This window comes from Macrotis lagotis, chromosome 8 (genome assembly GCF_037893015.1).
Source record: "Macrotis lagotis isolate mMagLag1 chromosome 8, bilby.v1.9.chrom.fasta, whole genome shotgun sequence".
Classification (NCBI taxonomy): Eukaryota; Metazoa; Chordata; class Mammalia; order Peramelemorphia; family Peramelidae; genus Macrotis; species Macrotis lagotis.
Window position 1 is genome coordinate 51,817,873 of NC_133665.1, and position 21,235 is coordinate 51,839,107.

A 21,235-nucleotide genomic window follows, 5' to 3' on the forward strand; every position below is an offset into this window, starting at 1 on the left:
AGTGAAGTTTGTAGAGCCTTTTTCAGATTAATTTTTTAATGCATAAAATAAGGAACCAAGATGACAAAGAAAACCACTTATGTTGACAATTACCAGATATATTTTTTTTAAAAGTTCACTGACTCCATATTTAAAACCACTGCTCTAGAACAATGGAGCAGATGATTTTTGAATCTATTCCATAGTGATGGTGTAATAATGAAAAAACCACTGCTCTAGAAAAATGGAGCAGATGATTTTTGAATCTATTCCATAGTGATGGTGTAATAATGAAATATCTTGTCACCTTTAAGGTGATATAGAAAGGTGTATTATTATTATTATTACTATTTCTCACAAATCTTGATAGAGACCACACGTAGTTATGACAACTCCTCCTGTGACTCCAGTCAGCCTAATGGCCTCTATCCTAAGTTCTCCAGTGTCCTTTTTTTCCTATAGGTGCTGGCCAACAGTTGGATGCCTGCACTGCCTTCTGCAGCATTGCCATGTGTCCCTGGCTTGCCTAGACTTGGGTGTTCTACCATCAACCCACTCCTGCATTTTCAGAAAGGAATGTCAGCTTTCAAGATGGCTCAGGTGAGTGAGGTTAGGAAAAGCTATGGCCCCAACTCCTGAAACATGCCAAGACTTTGTTAGGGGTCATAAATAGAAACCTGTATTTTAGATTTGGTCTTAACCCTGTATGACTTTGGACAGAGGATTATGTATTTGGTTCTTGAAGGGATCTTAGGGATCATTTTGTCCCAACACACATTCTACAAATGAAGAAAAATAAGCCAAGATGATTTTTGCCTTGGCCATATTTAAACAGTTATTAAGTAGAGAGTCTGGATTAAAACCCAGATCTTCTAACTAAATTCTGTGCTTCTCTAGCTTTGGAGTTAGATTGATGCTATTTGTTTTCTCTTCTTGCTCCTATTTTTCCTATGTAGCCTATAAAGATATTTTAAGCCAGCTTTCAGAATCACTAAAGTTTAGAGTGTGAAAGAACTTTGAAATATTAGTCACTAGACTATAGTTCATACAACTCATTTTTTTAGTTTTTTTAGGTTTTTGCAAGGCAATGGTAATGGCTTGCCCAAGGCCACACAGCTAGGTAATTATTAAGTGTATGAGGGCGGATCAGAACTCAGGTACTCTTGACTCCAGGGCTGATGCTCTATCCACTGTGCCACCTAGCTGCCCCAGAGGTTATTTTTAATCTTTTTTTTTTTTAATTTCCCTCTCAGTACAGGTGGGCTCAAGACTTTGGCCTTTGCCCTTCAGTAAGTGAAACATAGCTTGATCCCAAAACCGAAGCTGACCAAGTGGTCACCTTTCTCTGCACCTCAGTTTTCTTTGTAAAATGAGATGCTTAGACCAGCTGATCTCTGAAGTGATCTCCCACCTCTAGGATATCACAGATCTCTGACTCCAGGCCAGTAGAGATTCATTCATTTATTCATGTATTCATTGGTTGAACATGAATGGTTACAACAGACATATTTTAGACATTTACCATACAAGAAGAAATCTAATATGGGGTTAGAAGTTGTTTACACAAGTATATATTCTATAGATTTAAATAACAATACACAATAGATATAGTTGAGGGAGACATGCCTTATTGGACTGAATAATAAACTATTATTATAGTATATGTATATATATATATATATATAATATATATATGTGTACATATATAATATATGTATAATTTATCAAATGCTTTCTTCACAGCAGCCCTGTGAGGTAGATCATACACATAACACTACTTATATATCAGCCAGATATTGGGGGGGGGGGGAAGTGCTTTCTGTATTTGAACTGGGAAAAAGGAGGACCAGAGAGGAAATGTAACTTGGGTATTGTGACCTAGGGGGTTGATTAGGTCCAGAACCCAGATCTCTGCACAGCTGGTAGCTTAAACTTGATTATAGAAATATTTGATTATCATTTAGCTTCTGACAATGCAAGAAATGTTGCTAAGTCTATTTTGAGAGTAAAGGCCTAGTTGTGGTGTTTGAGGCTGTGGCATTTCCTATTTGTGGAGACAGAATTGTGGTTTCTGGTGTCACTGGCCTTAATTTCTGTCTTTCTTAAGGAGTCTGGAGCAGAGTGAAAAGCTAGAGATTTAATTTCACTATAAGAAAAGTAATTATAGAAAACCTTTCCATAGTGCCTTATGTTTACTTTTATTCACATAAATATGCAAGGTAGGCTGTTTTTATCCCCATTTTATATACTGGGAAATTGAGAAACACTTTAGGAAAGTGTCTAGGCCAGAGTGATACTAGTAAGTCATGGAACCAGAATATGAACCCAAAAGTCTGGTACTTTTTACAATACTGTAGTATTTCCTGCTTACACTTGAGGTTGCAGAAAAGACCATCTATCTCTGTAAGGTGAGCAGCCATCTTCTGTCTTTTTATTAGTCTGTGATTTGTGCAACTCCTTTAGTTGAAATTTGCACATTCATAGCTGTTGGCTTGGCCTCTGGAATACTGTCACTGGAGATTTGGTCTGGTTATCTACTCAGCAGACTTACCTTTAGCTTGCACTCCTGTGGGAGTGCACTAAATTTCACTGGTGCCTCTGGGACACATGAAGTCTAGTCTGTCCAAAGGTTATTAATACTGAGTTGGATTTGGCAATTTTTTTATATTCTATTTTCTGAACATGACTTTAGTGGGAAAGGTGAAAGAGGATGATGTCAAGGGTGTGGGAGACATTTTGAGTAGTCTTTTTGTTTTACTGGAAAGCATGTTGGCTTGTAAGGCCTGAATTCTAGTCCTGATTTTTCATCTTGTTAGATGTGTGACCTTCGGCATATCATTTAATCTCTCTGAGTCTCAGTTTGTTAAAAATGAAAGTTTTGACCTAAATAATCTCTAAGATTGAATCTAGCTTTGGTATTTGATTGTGTTTTAACATTTTTTTTCTTCTAAGGCTCTTACAGCTCTTCTATTTTTATGAATTTAAACTCTATGAAGCTAGAAATTATTTTATTTTTGTCTTTGTATCCCTACTAGCACAGTGCCTTGTTCATAATTGGAACTTTATGCTTAAATAGAATTGAATTAAATTCTGTACTATAAAAACCTGTGTTCAAGGATCCCTTTCTGCTCTTAAGTTTAGATGAAATCTCTGACACTCTGAACTGAGAATTCTCTGAGCCTTAATTTTCTTTTTTGTAAAAAGGGAATAATAATGCCTGCCCCATCTCACTTGGTAATTGTGAAATAAAATATTTTGTAAATATGAAGTAAATTGAGGAGTTGTTATGATTGTACTCCAGAATCTTTTCAGTGTTGGCATTCAGTTCCTTGGGAATTCTTGGGGACTTGGAGATTCTTGTAGATTGAGTCTTGAACCCTCTGACTTAAGACCTAGTTTATTGTTCTGAAGCTTTGTTTCAGTAGATTATGAATAAATGGATGGGATAGATTAACTTCCTGTTTCCTTGTCATTCTAGGCAAGTAACTTAGAATATTTGTGTCATTAGTGACTACCTGTGTGTACCAGAGTATCATCAGTGCTGCTGCTTAACTCTTGGGAATTATCCCTAGGGGAACCCTTGTAACCAAGAGTCCAAAGCTGCAGTCTTTAATTCATGCTCATTTGCTGATATTAATGGTTAGAGTCACAACTCTATAGAGCACCATATAGATACAACAAATCTTACATATTATTTCATTTGATCTTCATAATAGTCCACATGATTAACAGTGCAGGTATTTTCTTGTTTTTCCAATGAGCAAACTGGGGCTTGGGAAATGACTTGTGTTAGCTAGCATTTACAATGCACATTAAGATTTATAAAGTACTTTATATATGATACCTCATTTGGTACTTCTGAGGATCTAGTACTTGGAACTCAGAAAGACCTGGATTCAAATTCTGCCCCAGGTGTTCACTTAATCTCTCAGACTCAGTTTCCTTATTTGTAAAATGGGAGAAGTAAGGGCGTGAACCTCACAGGGTTGTGAATCTTAAGACAATTTATGGATTTAAAAAATATTTTAAAAACCCTCAAAAGACTGTATGTCTAAATTCAATGCTCTTTCAGAGTGTTGGACTTGAAGTCAGTAAGACCCGGAATCAAATCCTGTCTCAGATGTTTCCTAGCTACATAACTCTTAAATAAGTTACTCAACTTCTCAACCTCAGTTTTCTAATTTATAAAATGGGGGGTCATAAGAGCACATACCTCACAGAGGATCAAATGAGGGCAGCTAGGTGGAGCTGTGAATAGAGCACTGGCCCTGGAGTCAGGAGGACCTGAGTTCAAATTCAGTTTCAAACACTTAATAATTGCCTAGCTATATGACCTTGGGCAAGTCACTTAACCCCATTGCCTTAAATAAATTTAAAAAAAGAGTGAGGATCAAGTGAGATAATTTTTGTAAAAAGCATTGTAAATCTCTTAAGTGCTTCATGTCTCAGTTCTTACTATTACTATAGAATATGAAAGCTTTAGAAGAGATCTGTCAGAGCCAGAAGGGAACTTTTAAGTTTATCTGGCCCACTCCACCCCCCACCTCTTCAGTAATTTTTTCCCTGATTATTCCCTTGAATATGCCCAGACACTGTCCTTATTACTCCCCATCTTAAATTGTGTCAGATTGGGATAAACTAGTCTGAAAAATCTATTGTTCAGATTGTAGATCTGTTTAGATTGTGAACCTAGATACTGTATCTAGCTTTAGTCATTGTACTTGTACTCATCATAAATGCAACTTATGCATTTGGGAGGTTTGCAAAGGAGGGGGGGGAAAGGGACAGAAATGAATGTATCTTTTTTTTTAATGTTGCAGATGGGGATTTCCATCTTTTCCATTTCCCTGCTTCCCCTTGTCTATCCAAATTTAAAGTAATGTAATAGACTTAGGCCTCTTGAAACTCCTGCATTTTCTGAACAACCTGATTGCTCCTGTGCCTGGAGAGCTTCACTGGGAGGTGGAAATGGCAGTGGCATCATCTATGGATTTTAAGATCTATGTGGACCAGGCATGTAGAGCCGCTGAAGAATTTGTTAACATTTACTATGATACCATTGATAAAAGAAGAAGGGTGTTGACTAGATTATACCTGAACAGCGCCACTTTGATTTGGAATGGAAATGCTATTTCTGGACAAGATGCCCTGAGTGAATTTTTTGAGATGTTGCCGTCTAGTGAGTTCCATATAAATGTGTTAGATTGCCAACCTGTTCATGAGCAAGCTACTCAAAGCCAAACCACCATCCTTGTGGTGACCTGTGGGACTGTGAAGTTTGATGGAAATAAACAGCGCTATTTCAACCAGAACTTTCTGTTGACCGCACAAGCTACCCCCAACAACACAGTATGGAAGATTGCAAGTGATTGCTTCCGCTTTCAGGATTGATCTGCTTTGACTTGGGAAAAATTAAACTTGAAAATATTTGAAATGTCTTCATTTTCTCTTTTCCCATTGTTTGAAGAAGTGTGGAAAGTGCCAAAGTTGATGTATCTTTAAAATGTAGACCCTCCCCCAGCAGCAACTTTTGCAAGTTGCCCCTTTAAGAGCAGTGGAATTTTATTTGTATGTAACATACCTTTTAAATACTCTTGATACCGAAGTTCTGAGCTTGTTACCTGGTCAAGGGCAATTACATAAAGAGAACTTCCATAAAACCTGATTGACTGAAAATTGAAATTTTTTGTGCCCCATAGGGAATCATGGGCACTCTCAATAGCTCGGCATAATGCCTTAGGAATTGTTCTCTGTAGTATATATGTCAATATAAAAATATTTGCAGCCTTTTAGTAAACACTGAGAGTAGGTTCAACTTAGAAACTACCTAATTAAGAACAATAAAAATATGCTTGTTTCTACTTGTTAGGTTTTCATCCCTACTCTTTTGATGTTCTGGAAATATTTGTGTGAAAAGATAGTCACATTGTTTTGTTTTGTTATTTTTAAATTTAATTTGTTAGGGGTTTTTGGTAAATTTTAAGTTCTAAACTGTCTTTCTTTGTCTCCCTGCGTACCCTGTACTTGAGAAGACCACCATTTGACACTACATATATATCTACTATATAGATAGATAGGGGTGTGTGTGTGTGTGTGTGTGTGTGTGTGTGTATGTGTGTGTTTAAAACTATACTATGCATATTTCTATTCTTTCTCTGTAGGTGGATAACACCTTTCTTCATTGGTCCTTTGTAATTGATTTGAGTATAATATTCAGAATAACTTAGTCATTCATAGTTATTCTTTGAACAATATTGCTACTGTATACAGTATGTTTCTTAAGAGAAGGAATAATATTAATTTTCACTTACATGTGGGTTTAAGGTTTTAAAATACTATATAGATCTATCAATTATTTAATTTAATCCACTTAAGTAACTCTTTGAAGTAAATAGCATTAAGTATTATTCCCCTTTCTACAGAGGAGAAAATTTGATCAAGATCACACACAGCAGGGGAGGCTAGGTGGTGCAGTGAATAAAGCACTGGCCCTGGAGTCAGGAGTACCTGGGTTCCAATCTGGTCTCAGACACTTAATAAATAATTACCTGGCCATGTGGCCTTGGGCAAGCCACTTAACCCCATCTGCCTTGCAAAAACCTAAAAAATATATATATTTAAAAAAAAGATCACACAGCAGGCAAGGGTCTGAGAACTCATTCTATTATTATATAATGATATTTTTATGTCTAGGCAGTTTGGTGGTTCATTGGATAGAGTACTGGCCCTGAGGTCAAATCTTAGTCACCTTCTAGCTGTGTGACTCTGAGAAAGTCACTTAACCTCTACCCCAGGTTCTTCAACTTTAAATTGTGGATCATGTTACTTCACCACAGTTGTTGGTTTAGTTTTTTGATGAATTATTTAAAAGTTATACTATTTCATGACTATGTAATTTAAGTAAATGAATTTGAATAGTGTAATAGAACTCTGAGTTAGTGACATAGTTATGCTATTTATTAATATGAATAAGGGACCAGGGGCAAATCAGATCTCTTCTTTGATCCTCAGTTTTGTGAAATAAGTATAATAATTCTTCCTGCCTTATAAGGATGTTGTAAAGCAAGTAGCAAAGTGCTTTAGAAATGTGAGGTTTTTATGATGGTCCAGATATGTAGAATTTCCCAAAGTAGACTTGATGACAAAATAGACTTTTTTCATTACTTGCTATCCTTTATTTAGAAATGATCTTTATTTTTCAACCTATCCTTTTTCTTTCCCCAGCTAGAGAGCCATTCCCTTTAGTAAAGAATAAAAAAAGGGGGGAAATGATACATCAACTGAGTATGACAGTATCCCACTCCCATAGTTCCCTACATCTGCAAAGAAGGAAAAGAAGTACATTCCCTTGTGTCTTCTTAGCTGTTATAATTACAGGGTCAGTTTTTTAAAAAAAATTCTGTTTACATTGTTGTCATTGTGTTCATTAAAAAGTATGCATTAAAATTTTCATTTATATCTTCTGCCTTTACATCATCTTTCCAGTTCTATCTCCCCTTCCTTACCCAACAAACCATCCTTTTTGATAAAGGAAAAAGAAAAGAAAGAAGAAAAAGCAGTTTAACAGGGCCAGTAGATCTACCAAGTCTAATAATATGTTCAATATCCACATGCATAATCCCCAATCTAAGAACTAAATTCATAAATTCCCCAGTCTAAGAATATATATTTTTTAACAAAACTTTGTAAAAGGAATATTCCTTGTCAGAACTTGTGTTCCAATTTATAGTGATTATTATATTATCTACCTATCTTTTCAAGGCTGCCTTGTCCATGAAACCACTGTTAAATTCTACATGAATGTGGCATTTTCAGATTTGTCAATCTCTTTTACTTACATCAGTCCTGGGAGGTGGGTGAACCTACATAAGGATGACTGTCCACATTTTACAAATGAGGGAACTGATGCTTAGAATAAGAGACTTGGGGCGGCTAGGTGGTGTAGTGGATAAAGCACTGGCCCTGGAGTCAGGAGTCCCTGAGTTCAAATTAGGCCTCAGACACTTAATGATTACCTAGCTGTGTGCCTTAGGCAAGCCACTTAACTCCTTTGCCTTACCAAAAAAACCTAAAAAAAAAAAGAATAAGAGACTTGTCTGTTGTCACATAGCTGCAAAGTGTCAGAGCTGGAATTAAAAACTCAAATTTCTAATTTCAAAACTAGCACACTCTGCTGTACCATTTTATTGCTATTGATTAAAGTTGAAAATGTTGATTTTCTTGACTCTTTTGTACCTTTGTCCTGAGTATTTTAAACACTTGGTTAGACCTCAATTACCTGAATCCTTTAATATGGGTAATTCTTCTATTTATATGGAATGTAAACCTCTATGTTGAATTGCCTCCATGAGCAGAAGCAGTGTAAATAAAAACCACCTGGTCCAAGTCAACTTCTTAGTTCAGCAAATATTTGTTACATACCTAAAATGTACAAGATATTGCTGATTTCTAGTGATACAATGTTAAAATACCACCCTTGCCTTCAAGGACCTTTACTTTGTACTGGAGAAAGGAACAATCGTTAAATGCCTGTTGTGTGTCAGCTACTATGCTAGACAATTTATAAATGTTCTCTCACGGGGAAGGGAGTATGAAGGTGAAGTAAAATTGTCCTTTAGGACCCTTAGGAGGAAACATCTGAGCTGAACCCTTGAATGAAGTCAAGGATTCTAAGGTGGAGGTGGGGGAAGAGAGTCCATTCTCTGACAGGACAGAGATTGGAGATTAGATGAAAAGTTTGTGGGGAAGCCAATTCATTTTTTTCTGAAATTTAGGATCCATGAAGGAGAATAATATGAAATTAAGATTATGATAGGTTGGAACTAGAGGAGCTTGTACTTATTCTAGAAGTATTTAGGAATCTGAAGATTTTTGGTTAGAGGATCTACATGGTATCAAATTGTGCCTTAGGTAGATGATTTTGATAATTCAGTGGATGATAGTTTGAAGGGAGAAGAACTTGGAAGCATACAAGACCATTTAGGCTAAGATGGGTAAGGTGTGAATGCTGTGTGAGTGGACTTGAAGGAAGGAGTATGAGAAGGAGATTAAATTGACTAGTCTTAGGGGATGGGGAGAAGGGAAAAATCAGGGATGACATCAGGGTTCTGAACCTGGATGGTGTCCGCAATGAAAATATGAAAGTTTGGAGGCAGTGATGGAAATAATGGGCATCACAGACCTACAAATATTAAGAGATCTTTTGTGATCTTAGTTTCATTTTTAAAATTGAAATTAGGATCTATTAGGGAAATAAGGCATATACAGGTAATTATGATACATAATAATTACAATGCAGAGGTATGAAATAAGATGTTATGAGAGTTCTTAGAGCAATTACACTTGAGTGTTTTAAAAGCTAGATTGTATAGTGCTAGGTGAAAAGAGAAGAGTTTGGCATAGAAAGGGATAAGAAAGTATAATAGCTCAAAGGGTTAAATGAAGGTATGTTTTTTTTAAAGGACAGAGGACACCTGGGCATGTATGTGGCAGCCAGGAAGGAGCATGTAGAAAAGTAGAAATTACGTGTATTGGTAAGAACAAAAATAATGAGAGGGATATTAGAAGGAAGGAGAAAAGATGCTCTTTGACACAAGCTGATAAGTGCCAGTGGAGACAGGAGTAGGTAAAATTGAGGATATAAGTAGATGGGTTTGTCGTGGCAAGGAGAAAGACTTTTTTTCTCCCTTGGGGAGAAAAGTGGGACAGAAAGAGGGAAAATTGGAGATAATGTAAAGGGGTTTAGAAGTGTGAATTGGGACGAGAGAACTCAAAGCAAAAATCTTCCTTTTTTCATGAAGTGGGTGAGCAGGAAGAAGTTTGGGGTAGAAGAATGGTATGGTAAATGGTAGAAGGGAAGTAAGATTTTGAAAAAAGCTGATGGAATGAATGAGAAAATTAATCCAAGACTGAATAGGGGGGCAGCTAGGTGGTGAAGTGGATTACCTAGCTATGTGGCTTTGGGCAAGCCACTTAACCCCGTTTGCCTTGCAAAAACATGGAAAAAAAAATATTGAATAGGAAGATTGACATTCAGCTGTGAGAACTCAGTTGAGATTAGATAAAACCATTTTTTTTGTTTTTTGTTTTTAGGTTTTTGCAAGGCAAACGGGGTTAAGTGGCTTGCCCAAGGCCACATAGCTAGGTAATTATTAAGTGTCTGAGACTGGATTTGAACCCAGGTACTCCTGACTCCAGGGCCGGTACTTTATCCATTGTGCCACCTAGCCGCCCCTAAAACCATGTTTAATAGGACCAAGTTAGCATGACATAGTGGTGTAATTTCCTCTAGAAGTAAATGATGGAGATGAAGAAAGTATAAATAGTTGGGCTAGTCAACCATAAATAAGAGTCAAGACTGAGGAAAGTGAGACCTGAGTGGGACTAATGGTCCAGGGAAGAAGACGGATTCTGTTTATTAATAAAAGAGATATACTTAGAATCATAAAATCATTGAACATCAAGACTGAAGGGCTTCTTAGTAGAACACTGAAATTTTTTTGTGGTAACAGCACTATAAATAAAGTGCCCCCCCAAAAGCCATTGTATAGGTATGGAATGAGAGAATTGTGGCTAGACAAAAGTTCATTTGGAAAAGACCTAGTTGTTTTTGTGGATTTATGGACTCAACCTTGTAATGTGGTAGTCAAGAGAGCCAATAATCTTAGAATACATCAATATCCTAGGGTCCAGAGGAGTTTGTACTTATTCTAGAGGTATTCAGGAATCTGAAGATTTTTGGTTAGAGGATCAACATGGTATCAAATTGTGCCTTAGTTAGATTATTTTGATAACTCAATGGATGATAGTGTGCCAAACTTATTTTTGATGCTTATATTTGGTCATGTTCCCTATAGTGAGCTCTTGGGCCTCTGGGTTCATATGTAAATTCTCTTGTTTGGCATTTCTCTTCACAATCTGGCCCCCTTTTAACCTTTATAATTCTGTTGCTCACTGTGGGTCAGCCAAGCCAGCCTTCTCCATCTTCCTTGAGACTGCCTTGATTCTTCCAAGACTTATCTCAGTGGCCCCTGTCTACTTGAGTCTTGTCTTGATTTCTCCAGTTGCCATTCTCCCAAATTACCCTGCATTTGATTCTGGAACTTTTCAAAGTCATCAGGGACTCTTGAGTTTTTGATTCTGAATCCTCTAAGTGCTCAGCCCAAAGTAGGCAGGTTAGTCTAAGTGCATGAGTATTGCCTGATCCATTCTGTTCACAGAATCACAGTTATAAGACTGGAGAGAACCCTGGAAGTCATTGAGTCTTTTTTTACAGAGAAGGAAATTTATCCAGTAAAGTGAAATGACTTGCCAAGATCACACTGGTAATAGGCAACAGAACTGCAAGTCTGTCTGGGTTTTCTACTTAAAAGTCAGGGGTCTTTCTTAATCTCCTGTGCAAAGGAATTTGCTATTAGGTGACATGTGAGCTTCACAGCTGAAAGAAAACTGCATTTTGTATATTCTTGTCACATAACCTTCCAATATTTCTCTGAGGTAGTCAGTAGTGACCCATTTTTATAAGCAGATGTATCTTAGGTGGAGCCCTGGGCTGAAGCTGTATGACCTTGGGCAGACCACTTAACATCTGACTGTCTCAGTTTCCTCAGTTGTAAATTAGAGATAATCATAACACTGATCAAATAAGAAAATATTTATAAAGGATTAGCCCAGGGGCTAGGTGGTACAGTAGAGAAAGCACCAGTCCTGGAGTCAGGAGGACTTGAATTCAAATCCAGCCTCAGACACTTGATATATACTAATTGTGTGACCTTGGTTAAGCCACTTAACTCCATTGCCCCATTAAAATAAAATAAAAAGAAAGTATTTAGCTAAGGCCTTGGTATATAATAGGCTCTATAAAAATGTTATTATTAACAGAAAAACATTCCAGGAGTGAAATAGATCTAATATTTATCCGAGTGTCTACATTTTATGATAATTTTATTCACTAAAGCCTGCTTCATGGCATCTAGAGGTGACCCTGAAGGTTATCTATGCAAATGGAATATTAATTTGGGTAAATACCAAGCTGGAAGGATTTCATGTATGGGTTTGGTGATTGAGTCTGTGGTCTAAAAACTAGCATCCCTAAGTTTGGAGTTGATCTCTAGAGAATTGCTTTCTATCTGGGGTCTTCAGCCACCAGGAAGCCACTTGAGGTATTGGAATCTGCACCCAAATGCTGAAGGTTAAAATCACCTAAGCTGGAAGCACTGAAGAATTCCTTTGTATTTCATTGTCTGTTTACTCTGATGGAAGAGATCACAGCTTTCTTTACAGTTACATTCCAGGCATGCTTATCTAAACAGATGGAGGGAGGGTTGTGCCTTGGTCTTTGTTTCTTTGCTTGATTCACAGTTTATCAATCTCCTTCTTGCAGTACTATTGAGGAGATAACACTTCATTTTCCTTTAGTTATCTTCAGATTGGTGTCTCCTGGAGAGGATTTTGGAACTATCTTAAATCTCTCTCATTCACAATCCATTTATAAACTATTTCTGGGCTCCTCTGGGTTAAAGCTTATTTTTACAGCTGGCTATCTCAGTTACTTTATGTTGATTCCTATTTAACTTAAATTTTTGAGACTCACAATTATGTCTTACCTTGCTCCCAAATGCTGGCAACTCCCTGCTTGGGGAAACTGTCCCCCCCACCCACATTGACTATGGGAAACCATGTTCTTTTAAGAATAAAAGTTCCGATTTCAATAAAGCTTTCCAATTCACACAGAGTGCTTCACAAAAACTCAATTGCATTCAGCCAATAGTTTTATATATATTTTATATATATATATATATATATATATATATATATATATATATATAATATACATATGGCACTATACTACATTTTGGTGATAAAAAAAAAGATAAAGGTGCAACAACAGTTTCTGAACTCAAAGACCTTACATTCTATTGAGAGTTACAATGAATGCACAAATAAATGTATTACAAGAAAAATTTAGGAGGGGAAGTATTAACGAGGGGTGGGAGGGAGCCACATCAGAAGGACCCTCATCTGACCTCCAAGAAAATCAGGATTCTGAAAAACAGAAAGCATTTATTAAACTATTCTGTGTACAAGGCATTGATTTCTTTGGTCTGGACCTGTGATTTTTGCAGTGTGGGACTCTCCAGGTATGGCAACTTTGCTCATTGATTTCTACTGGTGATAAAAAAAAAGGCTCATCAACTCATCTGCAGTTTTAGAGCCTAAGAAATTTCCCAACACACCTATGGGTAAATCTGATTGCCCATGGTCACACACAGTAGTAGGTAGCAGAGGCAAGACCTAAACACCAAGGCTGAATGCTGACACCAAGGCTGGTCTTCTATCCACTAAGCCCCATCACTTGTGAGGGGTACTGATTGTCTTTGAAAAGACAAAATCAAATGATCTCTTCCTTTAAGGAGCTTCCAATCCAGTCTAGGGATGCCATGATTAGCAGTACCCGATTAGCAAATTGAAAGTACATATAAAGTGATGTTAAGAAAGAGCATGCTAATAAGTAGGCCCTGTGCAGGAGCTGGCTTCTGAGTTGTACCTAAGAGTACACTCCAGATGTGGGAGTATTCTGTGTGAAGGTGGAAAGAAAATGGAAGCCTGAGTTTAACAGCTAGTAGATCACTGATTGAGAATACCCAGAGTTTGTGAAGGGGAATAATATTACATCAAGTCAATAAGTAGTTATTAAGCAGCTACTTTGGACTGGTCACTGGTAATACAAAGAAAAAAATAGCCTCTGCTCTATAAACCCGAAGTCTTATAGGGAAGAAAATATAAACAACCTGGAGATAATCTCAGAGGAAAGGCAGTAAGGTTAAAGAAGACTAGAAAGGGCTTCTTGTTGAAGAGGAGGCTTTAGCTGACATTTGAAGGAAACCAGTAAAAGCAGAGATAAAGAGAGATCCATGCATTGGGGGTGGGGTGGGGCAGCCAGTGGAAATGCCTGGAGTCAGATGATGAAGTCAGGATTTGTTCTAGGAAAGTCAGGGAGGCCAGTGTACCTGGATCTGAATCTGGGGAGGGGAGGAAGGTATAAAAACCCTGGAAAGGTAGTAAGGGGACTGGTTATAAAGGAACTTAAAAGCCAAAAGATTTTATATATGATTCTACCAGTATTTTGGAAGCAAGCTAAAACATAAATAGCCTCAGATTTATACTTGATGTTTATATTTGATGTTTGATTACTAGAGATAAGGTTAACTGCTGGAGTTTATTGAAGAGTGGAATGACATGGTCAGACATGTGCTTAAGGAAGATCAGTTTTGATAGCTGAGTAGACTATAGTGGGGAAAAGATGAGTCAGGGAGACTAGCCAAAAGACTTTTGTAATAGTCTTGGCATGAGATGATGAGGCCTTGCATGAGTGTGGTAGCAACCTTAAAATAAAGGGGAATACATGGGAGATGTTATACAGGGTAGAGGTAATAGGAATTGGCAACAGATTAGATATGGGGGTGAGAGGAGTTGAGGATGACACTTGATTTATATCCTTGGTAGTATCCTTGACAGAAATAGAGAAGCTGGGGGGGGGCAGAGTTCAGTTATGGACATATTGAATTGTATCTTGGGGTTTTTTTTTGCAAGGCAATAGGATTGTGACTTTCCCAAGGTTAAACAGCTAACTAATTCTTAAGTGTCTGAGATCGGATTTGAACTCAGGTCCTCCTGACTCCCACTGCACCATCTAGCTTCCCCAGGACATACTGAATTTAAAAGATTATGAGGTGTCCAATTCTAGATATCCAAGCAATTGGAAATGAGAGCCTAGAGTTTGAGAGAGAGAGGTTAGCTCTGGACAAATATATTGATAATCAGCTTCACGGATATGATCATTGAATCCATTGACTCCATCCCCAAGCTAAGCAGTTTAGAGGGAGGAGAGAAAAGGGCCAAGCTAGAGCCATATTCCTTGAAGAATACCCACAACTAGTGGGTGAAACCTGGATGAAGATCCAAGAAAAAACATCAAGAAGAAGTGGTCAGATAGGGAGAAGAACTAGAGAGAATCATGTTAAAAAACCTGGATAAAAGAGATTAGCAAGAAGAAGAAGGTAATTGACAGTGTCAAAGAGAGAACAACCTGGAACAGTAAGTGGGAACCAGAATATGAAGGGCCTCAAATACCAGATTAAGGAGTTTGAATTTTATTTTAGGTGTTTTTAACTGAGGAGCACCACAGTCAGATTTGTCTTAGATTATTTCAGTAGCTATGTGAAAAATGGATTATAAAGGGGAGAGACTAGAAGTAGGGAGACCAACCCAGGGGCTATTAAAAGTACTGCCCAAGTGAGAGAGAATGAGGACTAGAACCAGAGTGATGGGTAAGGATGTGAGCAAGGTTGCAGAGATAGATTTTGGTAAAAGCTTGGGTTAAGGAGAAGGTAATCCCATTTTGAATATGTTTCTTTCACATGTCTTTGATACATCCAGAAGTCAGATGATGAAGCATGACTAGCATTCAGAAAAGATATTAAGAGTTGAGCACTTAATCTTTGGGAGTGGATGACATCCCTAAGAGAGAGTGTAGAGAGAGAGAGGCGAAGAGGACCCCCATTTTAAGATGGACAATGACTCAGCAAAGCAGCTCAGGAAGAAGCAGTCGGACAACTAAGAAGAAAATTTTGAGAGCAATGTTGTGGAAGCCAAGGGAGAGAGTCCTGGAGGAAGGATGCTTAGCACTATCAAAAGTTACAGAGGAAAGCCAAGGAGTATGAAGGCTTGGTAAAGTTCTTCAGAGTTAGCATTTTAAGTGATTGGTTTAGATGAGAGTGTGATTTCAGTTAAATGGTGGGGTTAACAGACCATAAAGGATTTTGAATTGAGCTGTTGGGCTGTGGGTGAAGACGATGCTTTCTGGAAGCATCAGACACTGTCATCTGCATTGTCTCACCTCTTCATGCTTGACCTTGGGCAAGTCTCTGAACCTCCATTTCAAATAATAATGACTCACTTAAATATGCTTTAAGGCTTTTAAAATTACTTTTTTTGGGGGTTGGCTAGGTGGGGTAGTGGATAAAACACCGGCCCTGGAGTCAGGAGTACCTGGTTTCAAATCCTGTCTCAGACACTTAATAATTACCTAGCTGTGTGGCCTTGGGCAAGCCACTTAACCCCATTTGCCTTGCAAAAACCTAAAAAAAAAAAGATTGGAAGAAAGGTATTTAATAAGTATGACTATGTGAATCTTAATAGTTTAGAAGGTTTTTTTTTTTAGGTTTTTGCAAGGCAAATGGGGTTAAGTGGCTTGCCCAAGGCCACACAGCTAGGTAATTATTAAGTGTCTGAGACCGGATTTGAACCCAGGTATTCTTGACTCCAGAGCCGGTGCTCTATCCACTGCACACCTAGCTGCCCCAAGATGCCTTCTTTGTAGTAACTGCAATGTACTAGGGGATTGTTTTCTCAAAGACCTTAAGTGACTTGCCCATGGCCACAAGACTCAAGTCCTTCAGGCAGGTTGTGAAACTAGATCTTCTGACTCCCAATCCAGTTGCTTTATTAGTTGCTCTAACCCCTAACCCTCTTTTGTAAAGCAAGGATACTTTCAATTTCATGAAGTTCAAAGACAGACCCAGTGAAGTCATATAGCCAGAGCTGGAAGAGACCTTAAGGTCCTCATCTACCTTCCTCCTTTTACAGGTGAGGAAGCTGAGGTCTGAATACTTTAATATCAAGTGCTCTTTTAAGTCCAACTAGGTGATTATGACTGTGTTTATAGTTCTTACTTTATGGTTGGGGAAACCTATGGAACATCTGCTCATAATCAAAAGGCTAGAAAGTGGCAGAATTGGAATTTGAACTCAGATCTCCCAACTAATCCCCCAGTTTTATTTATATTCAGCTATTAGTTGCCAAATACCCCAGCCTCCAATGTTCTAGTTAGTGTTTAATAAACGGTTGTTGGATTAGATCAGAGCAGTTGAAACACCCAAAGAAAGTGCTATTGAAGTATGGAATGATAACAAGGATCTTTTGGCAAAGTGGCTAAACTCCAAATGACATCATGTGGCTGGGATGCTTAGAGAGAGCTCTAGGACTGTGGCCAGACAGGCACATCAGAGAATATTCACACTGGACTTCTGTAGCATTTTATGTTTAAAATATAATGTCTTTACTTATTTAAAATACTAGTTTCTGTCAAAGCATGCACTCCTGTAGCTACAATGGCTTGAGTAGTGTTTCCTTGAACATTCATTAGCCTTCTGTCTCCTTTAATCTTTCCTCTTAATCGCAGCTCCGAGAATAAGTTTTGGTCCTAAAATAACTAAGATTGTCTGGTCAGATGTTTTAGGACATGTGGCAGCCAGATGGACTATTGGGAATTCTTTCAGGAAAGTAATGGCTTTTGCCTTGGAAAACTCCATAGCATTTAACTCTTGCTCTTCTGTTGTGGTCCTTGGGCTCCTGTCTCCTGTTGCTCTGAAAAACAAGGCTGATTGATAGAACACTTTATACTTTTCTCAGTTACTCCTTTATTTTCTTCAAAGGAGGCAAATGATAAGGTAAAGGAACACTCACTAGACTTAAAGTCAGAGCACCTAAGTATTTGCTGTCTTGGGATAACTAATTTCCCTTCTCTGGACATCTCTTTTTCAATTGCAAAGGAGGGAATTTTGCTAGACAGTTTCTTCTTTGCCTACATGCCTGTGTTGTTGGGAGAAGTTGAAGGACTAGTTGGTGGCAGCACTAGACTTTTAGACTAGTAATGGTTGCTCCACTGGTACCATAATGTCGGTACCATAATGTCTTTTAGTATCCATGACAATTTTTTAAAAATAAATTTTTACCGATGTCTTCTGTTTTTTATATTATCATATTTATCTTCTCTATCCCCCCCCATTTTTCCTCCCAAAGAGGTCTGCCATTTAACAAAATGTTTTTTATTTTCTTTTAAAAGAGAAAAAAAATCACCATAACTGATGATTACATTGAGAACATGTGTAATATATCATATTTGTGATCCTCCCACCTCAATGAAGGGAGAAGTTGAAGGTATCCTCTAATATATGTTTTTCTGAATTCCTCTTATTAATAGTTTTCTAGTATAAAAGATATTCTATTATTCTATTATATTCATATGCTGCAGTTTATTCATTCCCCAATCAGTGGGTGCCCACTGTATTCCTTTTTTTTTTTTTTGGCTTCCACCAAATCTATCGCTGCCAATATTTTGATATATATGGGAACTTTGTCTTTGTCTATGACCCTTTTGGGGTATATGCTTAGTAGCTGGGTTGAAGGACATGAATAATTTAATGAATCGCATGATTCCAAATAGTTTTTTCTAAGGCAGTTGGACCAATTCTTAGTACCACAAATGGTGTATTATTGTGCTTGTATTCCCACAATTTCTCCTGTATTAACTATTTCTGATTTTTATCATCTGTGCTGAAAATATGGTTGTTCATGATTGATAGCCATTCAGTGTCACTATGAGGATGTTGCTTTTAAAGAGATGAATTTTACAGGAGTGGAAGTTTGGTTCTATACATTTTCCCAAGAACAGTCCAACCTGACCTTTTTCTTTTTCCATATTTAGCTATGTGTCCAAGATATACTCATTTGATGGGTTGTCTATTTGCATATCTGACTCTAATGTGTGATTTTAGTTTTTCCAGTTAGACTTATAAACTTACTGATAGTTAGACTGATCTCATTCACATTGCTGAGGCTTTCTCTGATAAGTCTATTTAGATTTCAGATATTTAGACAATTAGTACAAATAAAAGAAGGAATGAAAAAATTTATAAAGTGCTTCTTATGGGGATACAAATAGAAAAACAAGATTATCTCAACTGTCAAGGAGCTCACATTCTTTTGAGGCAGCTGGGTAGTATAATGGATGGTGCACTGAACATGGAGTTAGGAAGATCTGATATAGTCCCCTTAAATATTTACTAGCTTATGTGTCTCTGAGCAAATTTGCCTCAGTTTCCTTATCTTCCAGAATTGTTGTGAAAATAAAATGAGACATTTATTTATTTATTTATTTATTTTTAGGGGGGTTTTTTTGTTTTTTTGTTTTTTGCAAGGCAATGGGGTTAAGTGGCTTGCCCAAGGCTACACAGCTAGGTAATTATTAAGTGTCTGAGACCGGATTTGAACCCAGGTACTCCTGACTCCAGGGCCGGTGCTTTATCCACTGTGCCACCTAGCTGCCCCCTAAATGAGATATTTATAAAGTGCTCTGCAAACCTATAAATGCTAGCTATTAATCCTGGCTCTATTATCATTATTATTATTATTATTATTATTATTATTATTATTATTATTATTATTATCATTGGATGGGGGAATGACATGGTCAGACTTGTGTTTGTACTTTGGCAACTGAATGGAGGATGAATTAACGTGGGTAAAGGCCAATATAGACCAAGTAGGTACACCAATTGGAAGGCTATTTTGGTAATTTAGGCAAGAAGTGATGATAGCTTGACCTTGGACTAAGATGGGACTGTGTGGGTGGAAAGAAGGGAAAGTCTGGGAGAGATGTTATAAGAGTAGAAGCAACCAGACTTGATAGGAAATTGGATATGCAGGGTTAGTGCCTGTGAAAATTTGAGTTTGATACTAAGATAGGGAGCCACAATAATATCAGGGAAATGTGGAAGTGGGAAGGTTTGGAGGAAAAGATAATGAATTCTGTTTTAGAAATGTTGAGTATGTGAAATGGCTATGTGATTATTCAGTTCAGAATATCCAGAAGACATCTCAGTTATTTGGTATAAATTTAGAAAGACTAGCTATAATAATAGAACAAGAAAAAGAAATTTAGTGAGTAAGCTAGGGAAAGAGAAAGCAAAATGTTTGCTTTTTACAGATATGATGATCTCCTTAGAGAATACTAGAGAATCACCTAAAATAATAATTGAAATGATAACTTAACAAAATAGCAGGAAAAAAATGAACCTTTTTCTTTGTTACCAACAAAACTCAGTGGGAAATGACATAGAAATGTATTCTAAATATGTATAAAACATTTGGAAGTTTGCCTTCTACGACATACATGCTCTATGATTACAATTACAAAAATATTCTTTAAAGAAAAAAAAGCATGCCTTAATATTGTAGAGATATTACTAAGTCATGGTTGAGCTGTATCAATAAAATAAAAGGTAACTTGACTATCTAAATTACTTTACTTATTCAGTATCATACTATCAAGGTGTATGGGATGTTCAAGAGGACTAGCACCTCTGTGTGAGGGCTTGCTGAGACCCTTTTCAGGGCTGTTCATTGACCTTTGAGGTCCACCTGGCATTCAGCTCTTATCTGTGACTCCAAAATGCTATAGTATGTGAGGCAGCCACACCCTAGTAAATTGTCACAGTAGACAGGCTAAATTAGGTTGAGGATCATTGACAGTTCTCAAACTTGTCAGGGAATTAGGAGGGTGTTGTCTACACCAAGCATGAAAAGACTTTCTCTGGTGGGATGGATAGATGAGAACAAATTGTTCCAATGGTCATGAAAATGACTCCAGTAGGTACTGTGGAATGCCTAAGGCTTGGTCATGCATCAAATATATCAAGGTCATCCTTTGCATTCTGGGCCATCAGTAGTTGTCTTGACTTTTTTAGATTTTCTAAGGCAGTGGGGCCACTTAACAGTGGCTTGCCCAAGGCCACATGGCTAGGTAATTATTTTTTTTTAGGGTTTTTTTTTTTGCAAGGCAAATGAGGTTAAGTGGCTTGCCCAAGGCCACACAGCTAGGTAATTAATTAAGTGTCTGAGACCGGATTTGAACCCAGGTACTCCTGACTCCAAGGCCAGTACTCTATCCACTGTGCCACCTAGCTGCTCCAGTTGTCTTGACTTTTGTTCTACCACTGGACTTTGATGATTCTGGAAGATAGAGTGAGACTGATGACTATGTAACCCTGCCTCACTGAAATCCAGTTTACACAGGAGACTAGACATCACTCTGTGATGTCATTTTTCCTCTTCAAAAATGAAAGACATGCAATAACCATACTACTAAAGGATTACTTTATTGACTTAGGAAGAAAATTACAAAATTCATACAGAGCAACAAAAGGTCAAGAATTTCAGAAGAAAATATTTTTTTAAAAAAAGGTAATTAGGGGACCCATATCAGATCTGAAACCAACTACAATACCCAGGACTCAGTGTTTGATAAAGCAAAAAAAATGTATGATTTACTTAGGAAAAACTTCCTATTTTGATTAAAAAAAAACTGCTGGGTAAACTGGAAAGTCTGACAGTTTAGTCATACACTAACACCCTT

The 21,235-nt window shown here is 37.4% G+C and overlaps 1 protein-coding gene and 1 pseudogene across 3 annotated transcripts in view; both read left to right on the forward strand.

Annotated features, from left to right (window-relative positions):
• Window positions 1-21,235, forward strand: part of MPG (N-methylpurine DNA glycosylase) — a 76,027-nt gene that overhangs the window by 727 nt on the left and 54,065 nt on the right. For all 3 annotated transcript variants that reach the window (XM_074196981.1, XM_074196982.1, XM_074196980.1), the window contains one exon: window positions 442-579. In XM_074196981.1, coding sequence (XP_074053082.1) covers window positions 460-579 — 120 coding nt within the window. In that variant the 5' untranslated portion in view covers window positions 442-459. The remainder of the gene's footprint in view (window positions 1-441; window positions 580-21,235) is intronic.
• Window positions 491-5,711, forward strand: LOC141495066 (NTF2-related export protein 2 pseudogene; annotated as a pseudogene).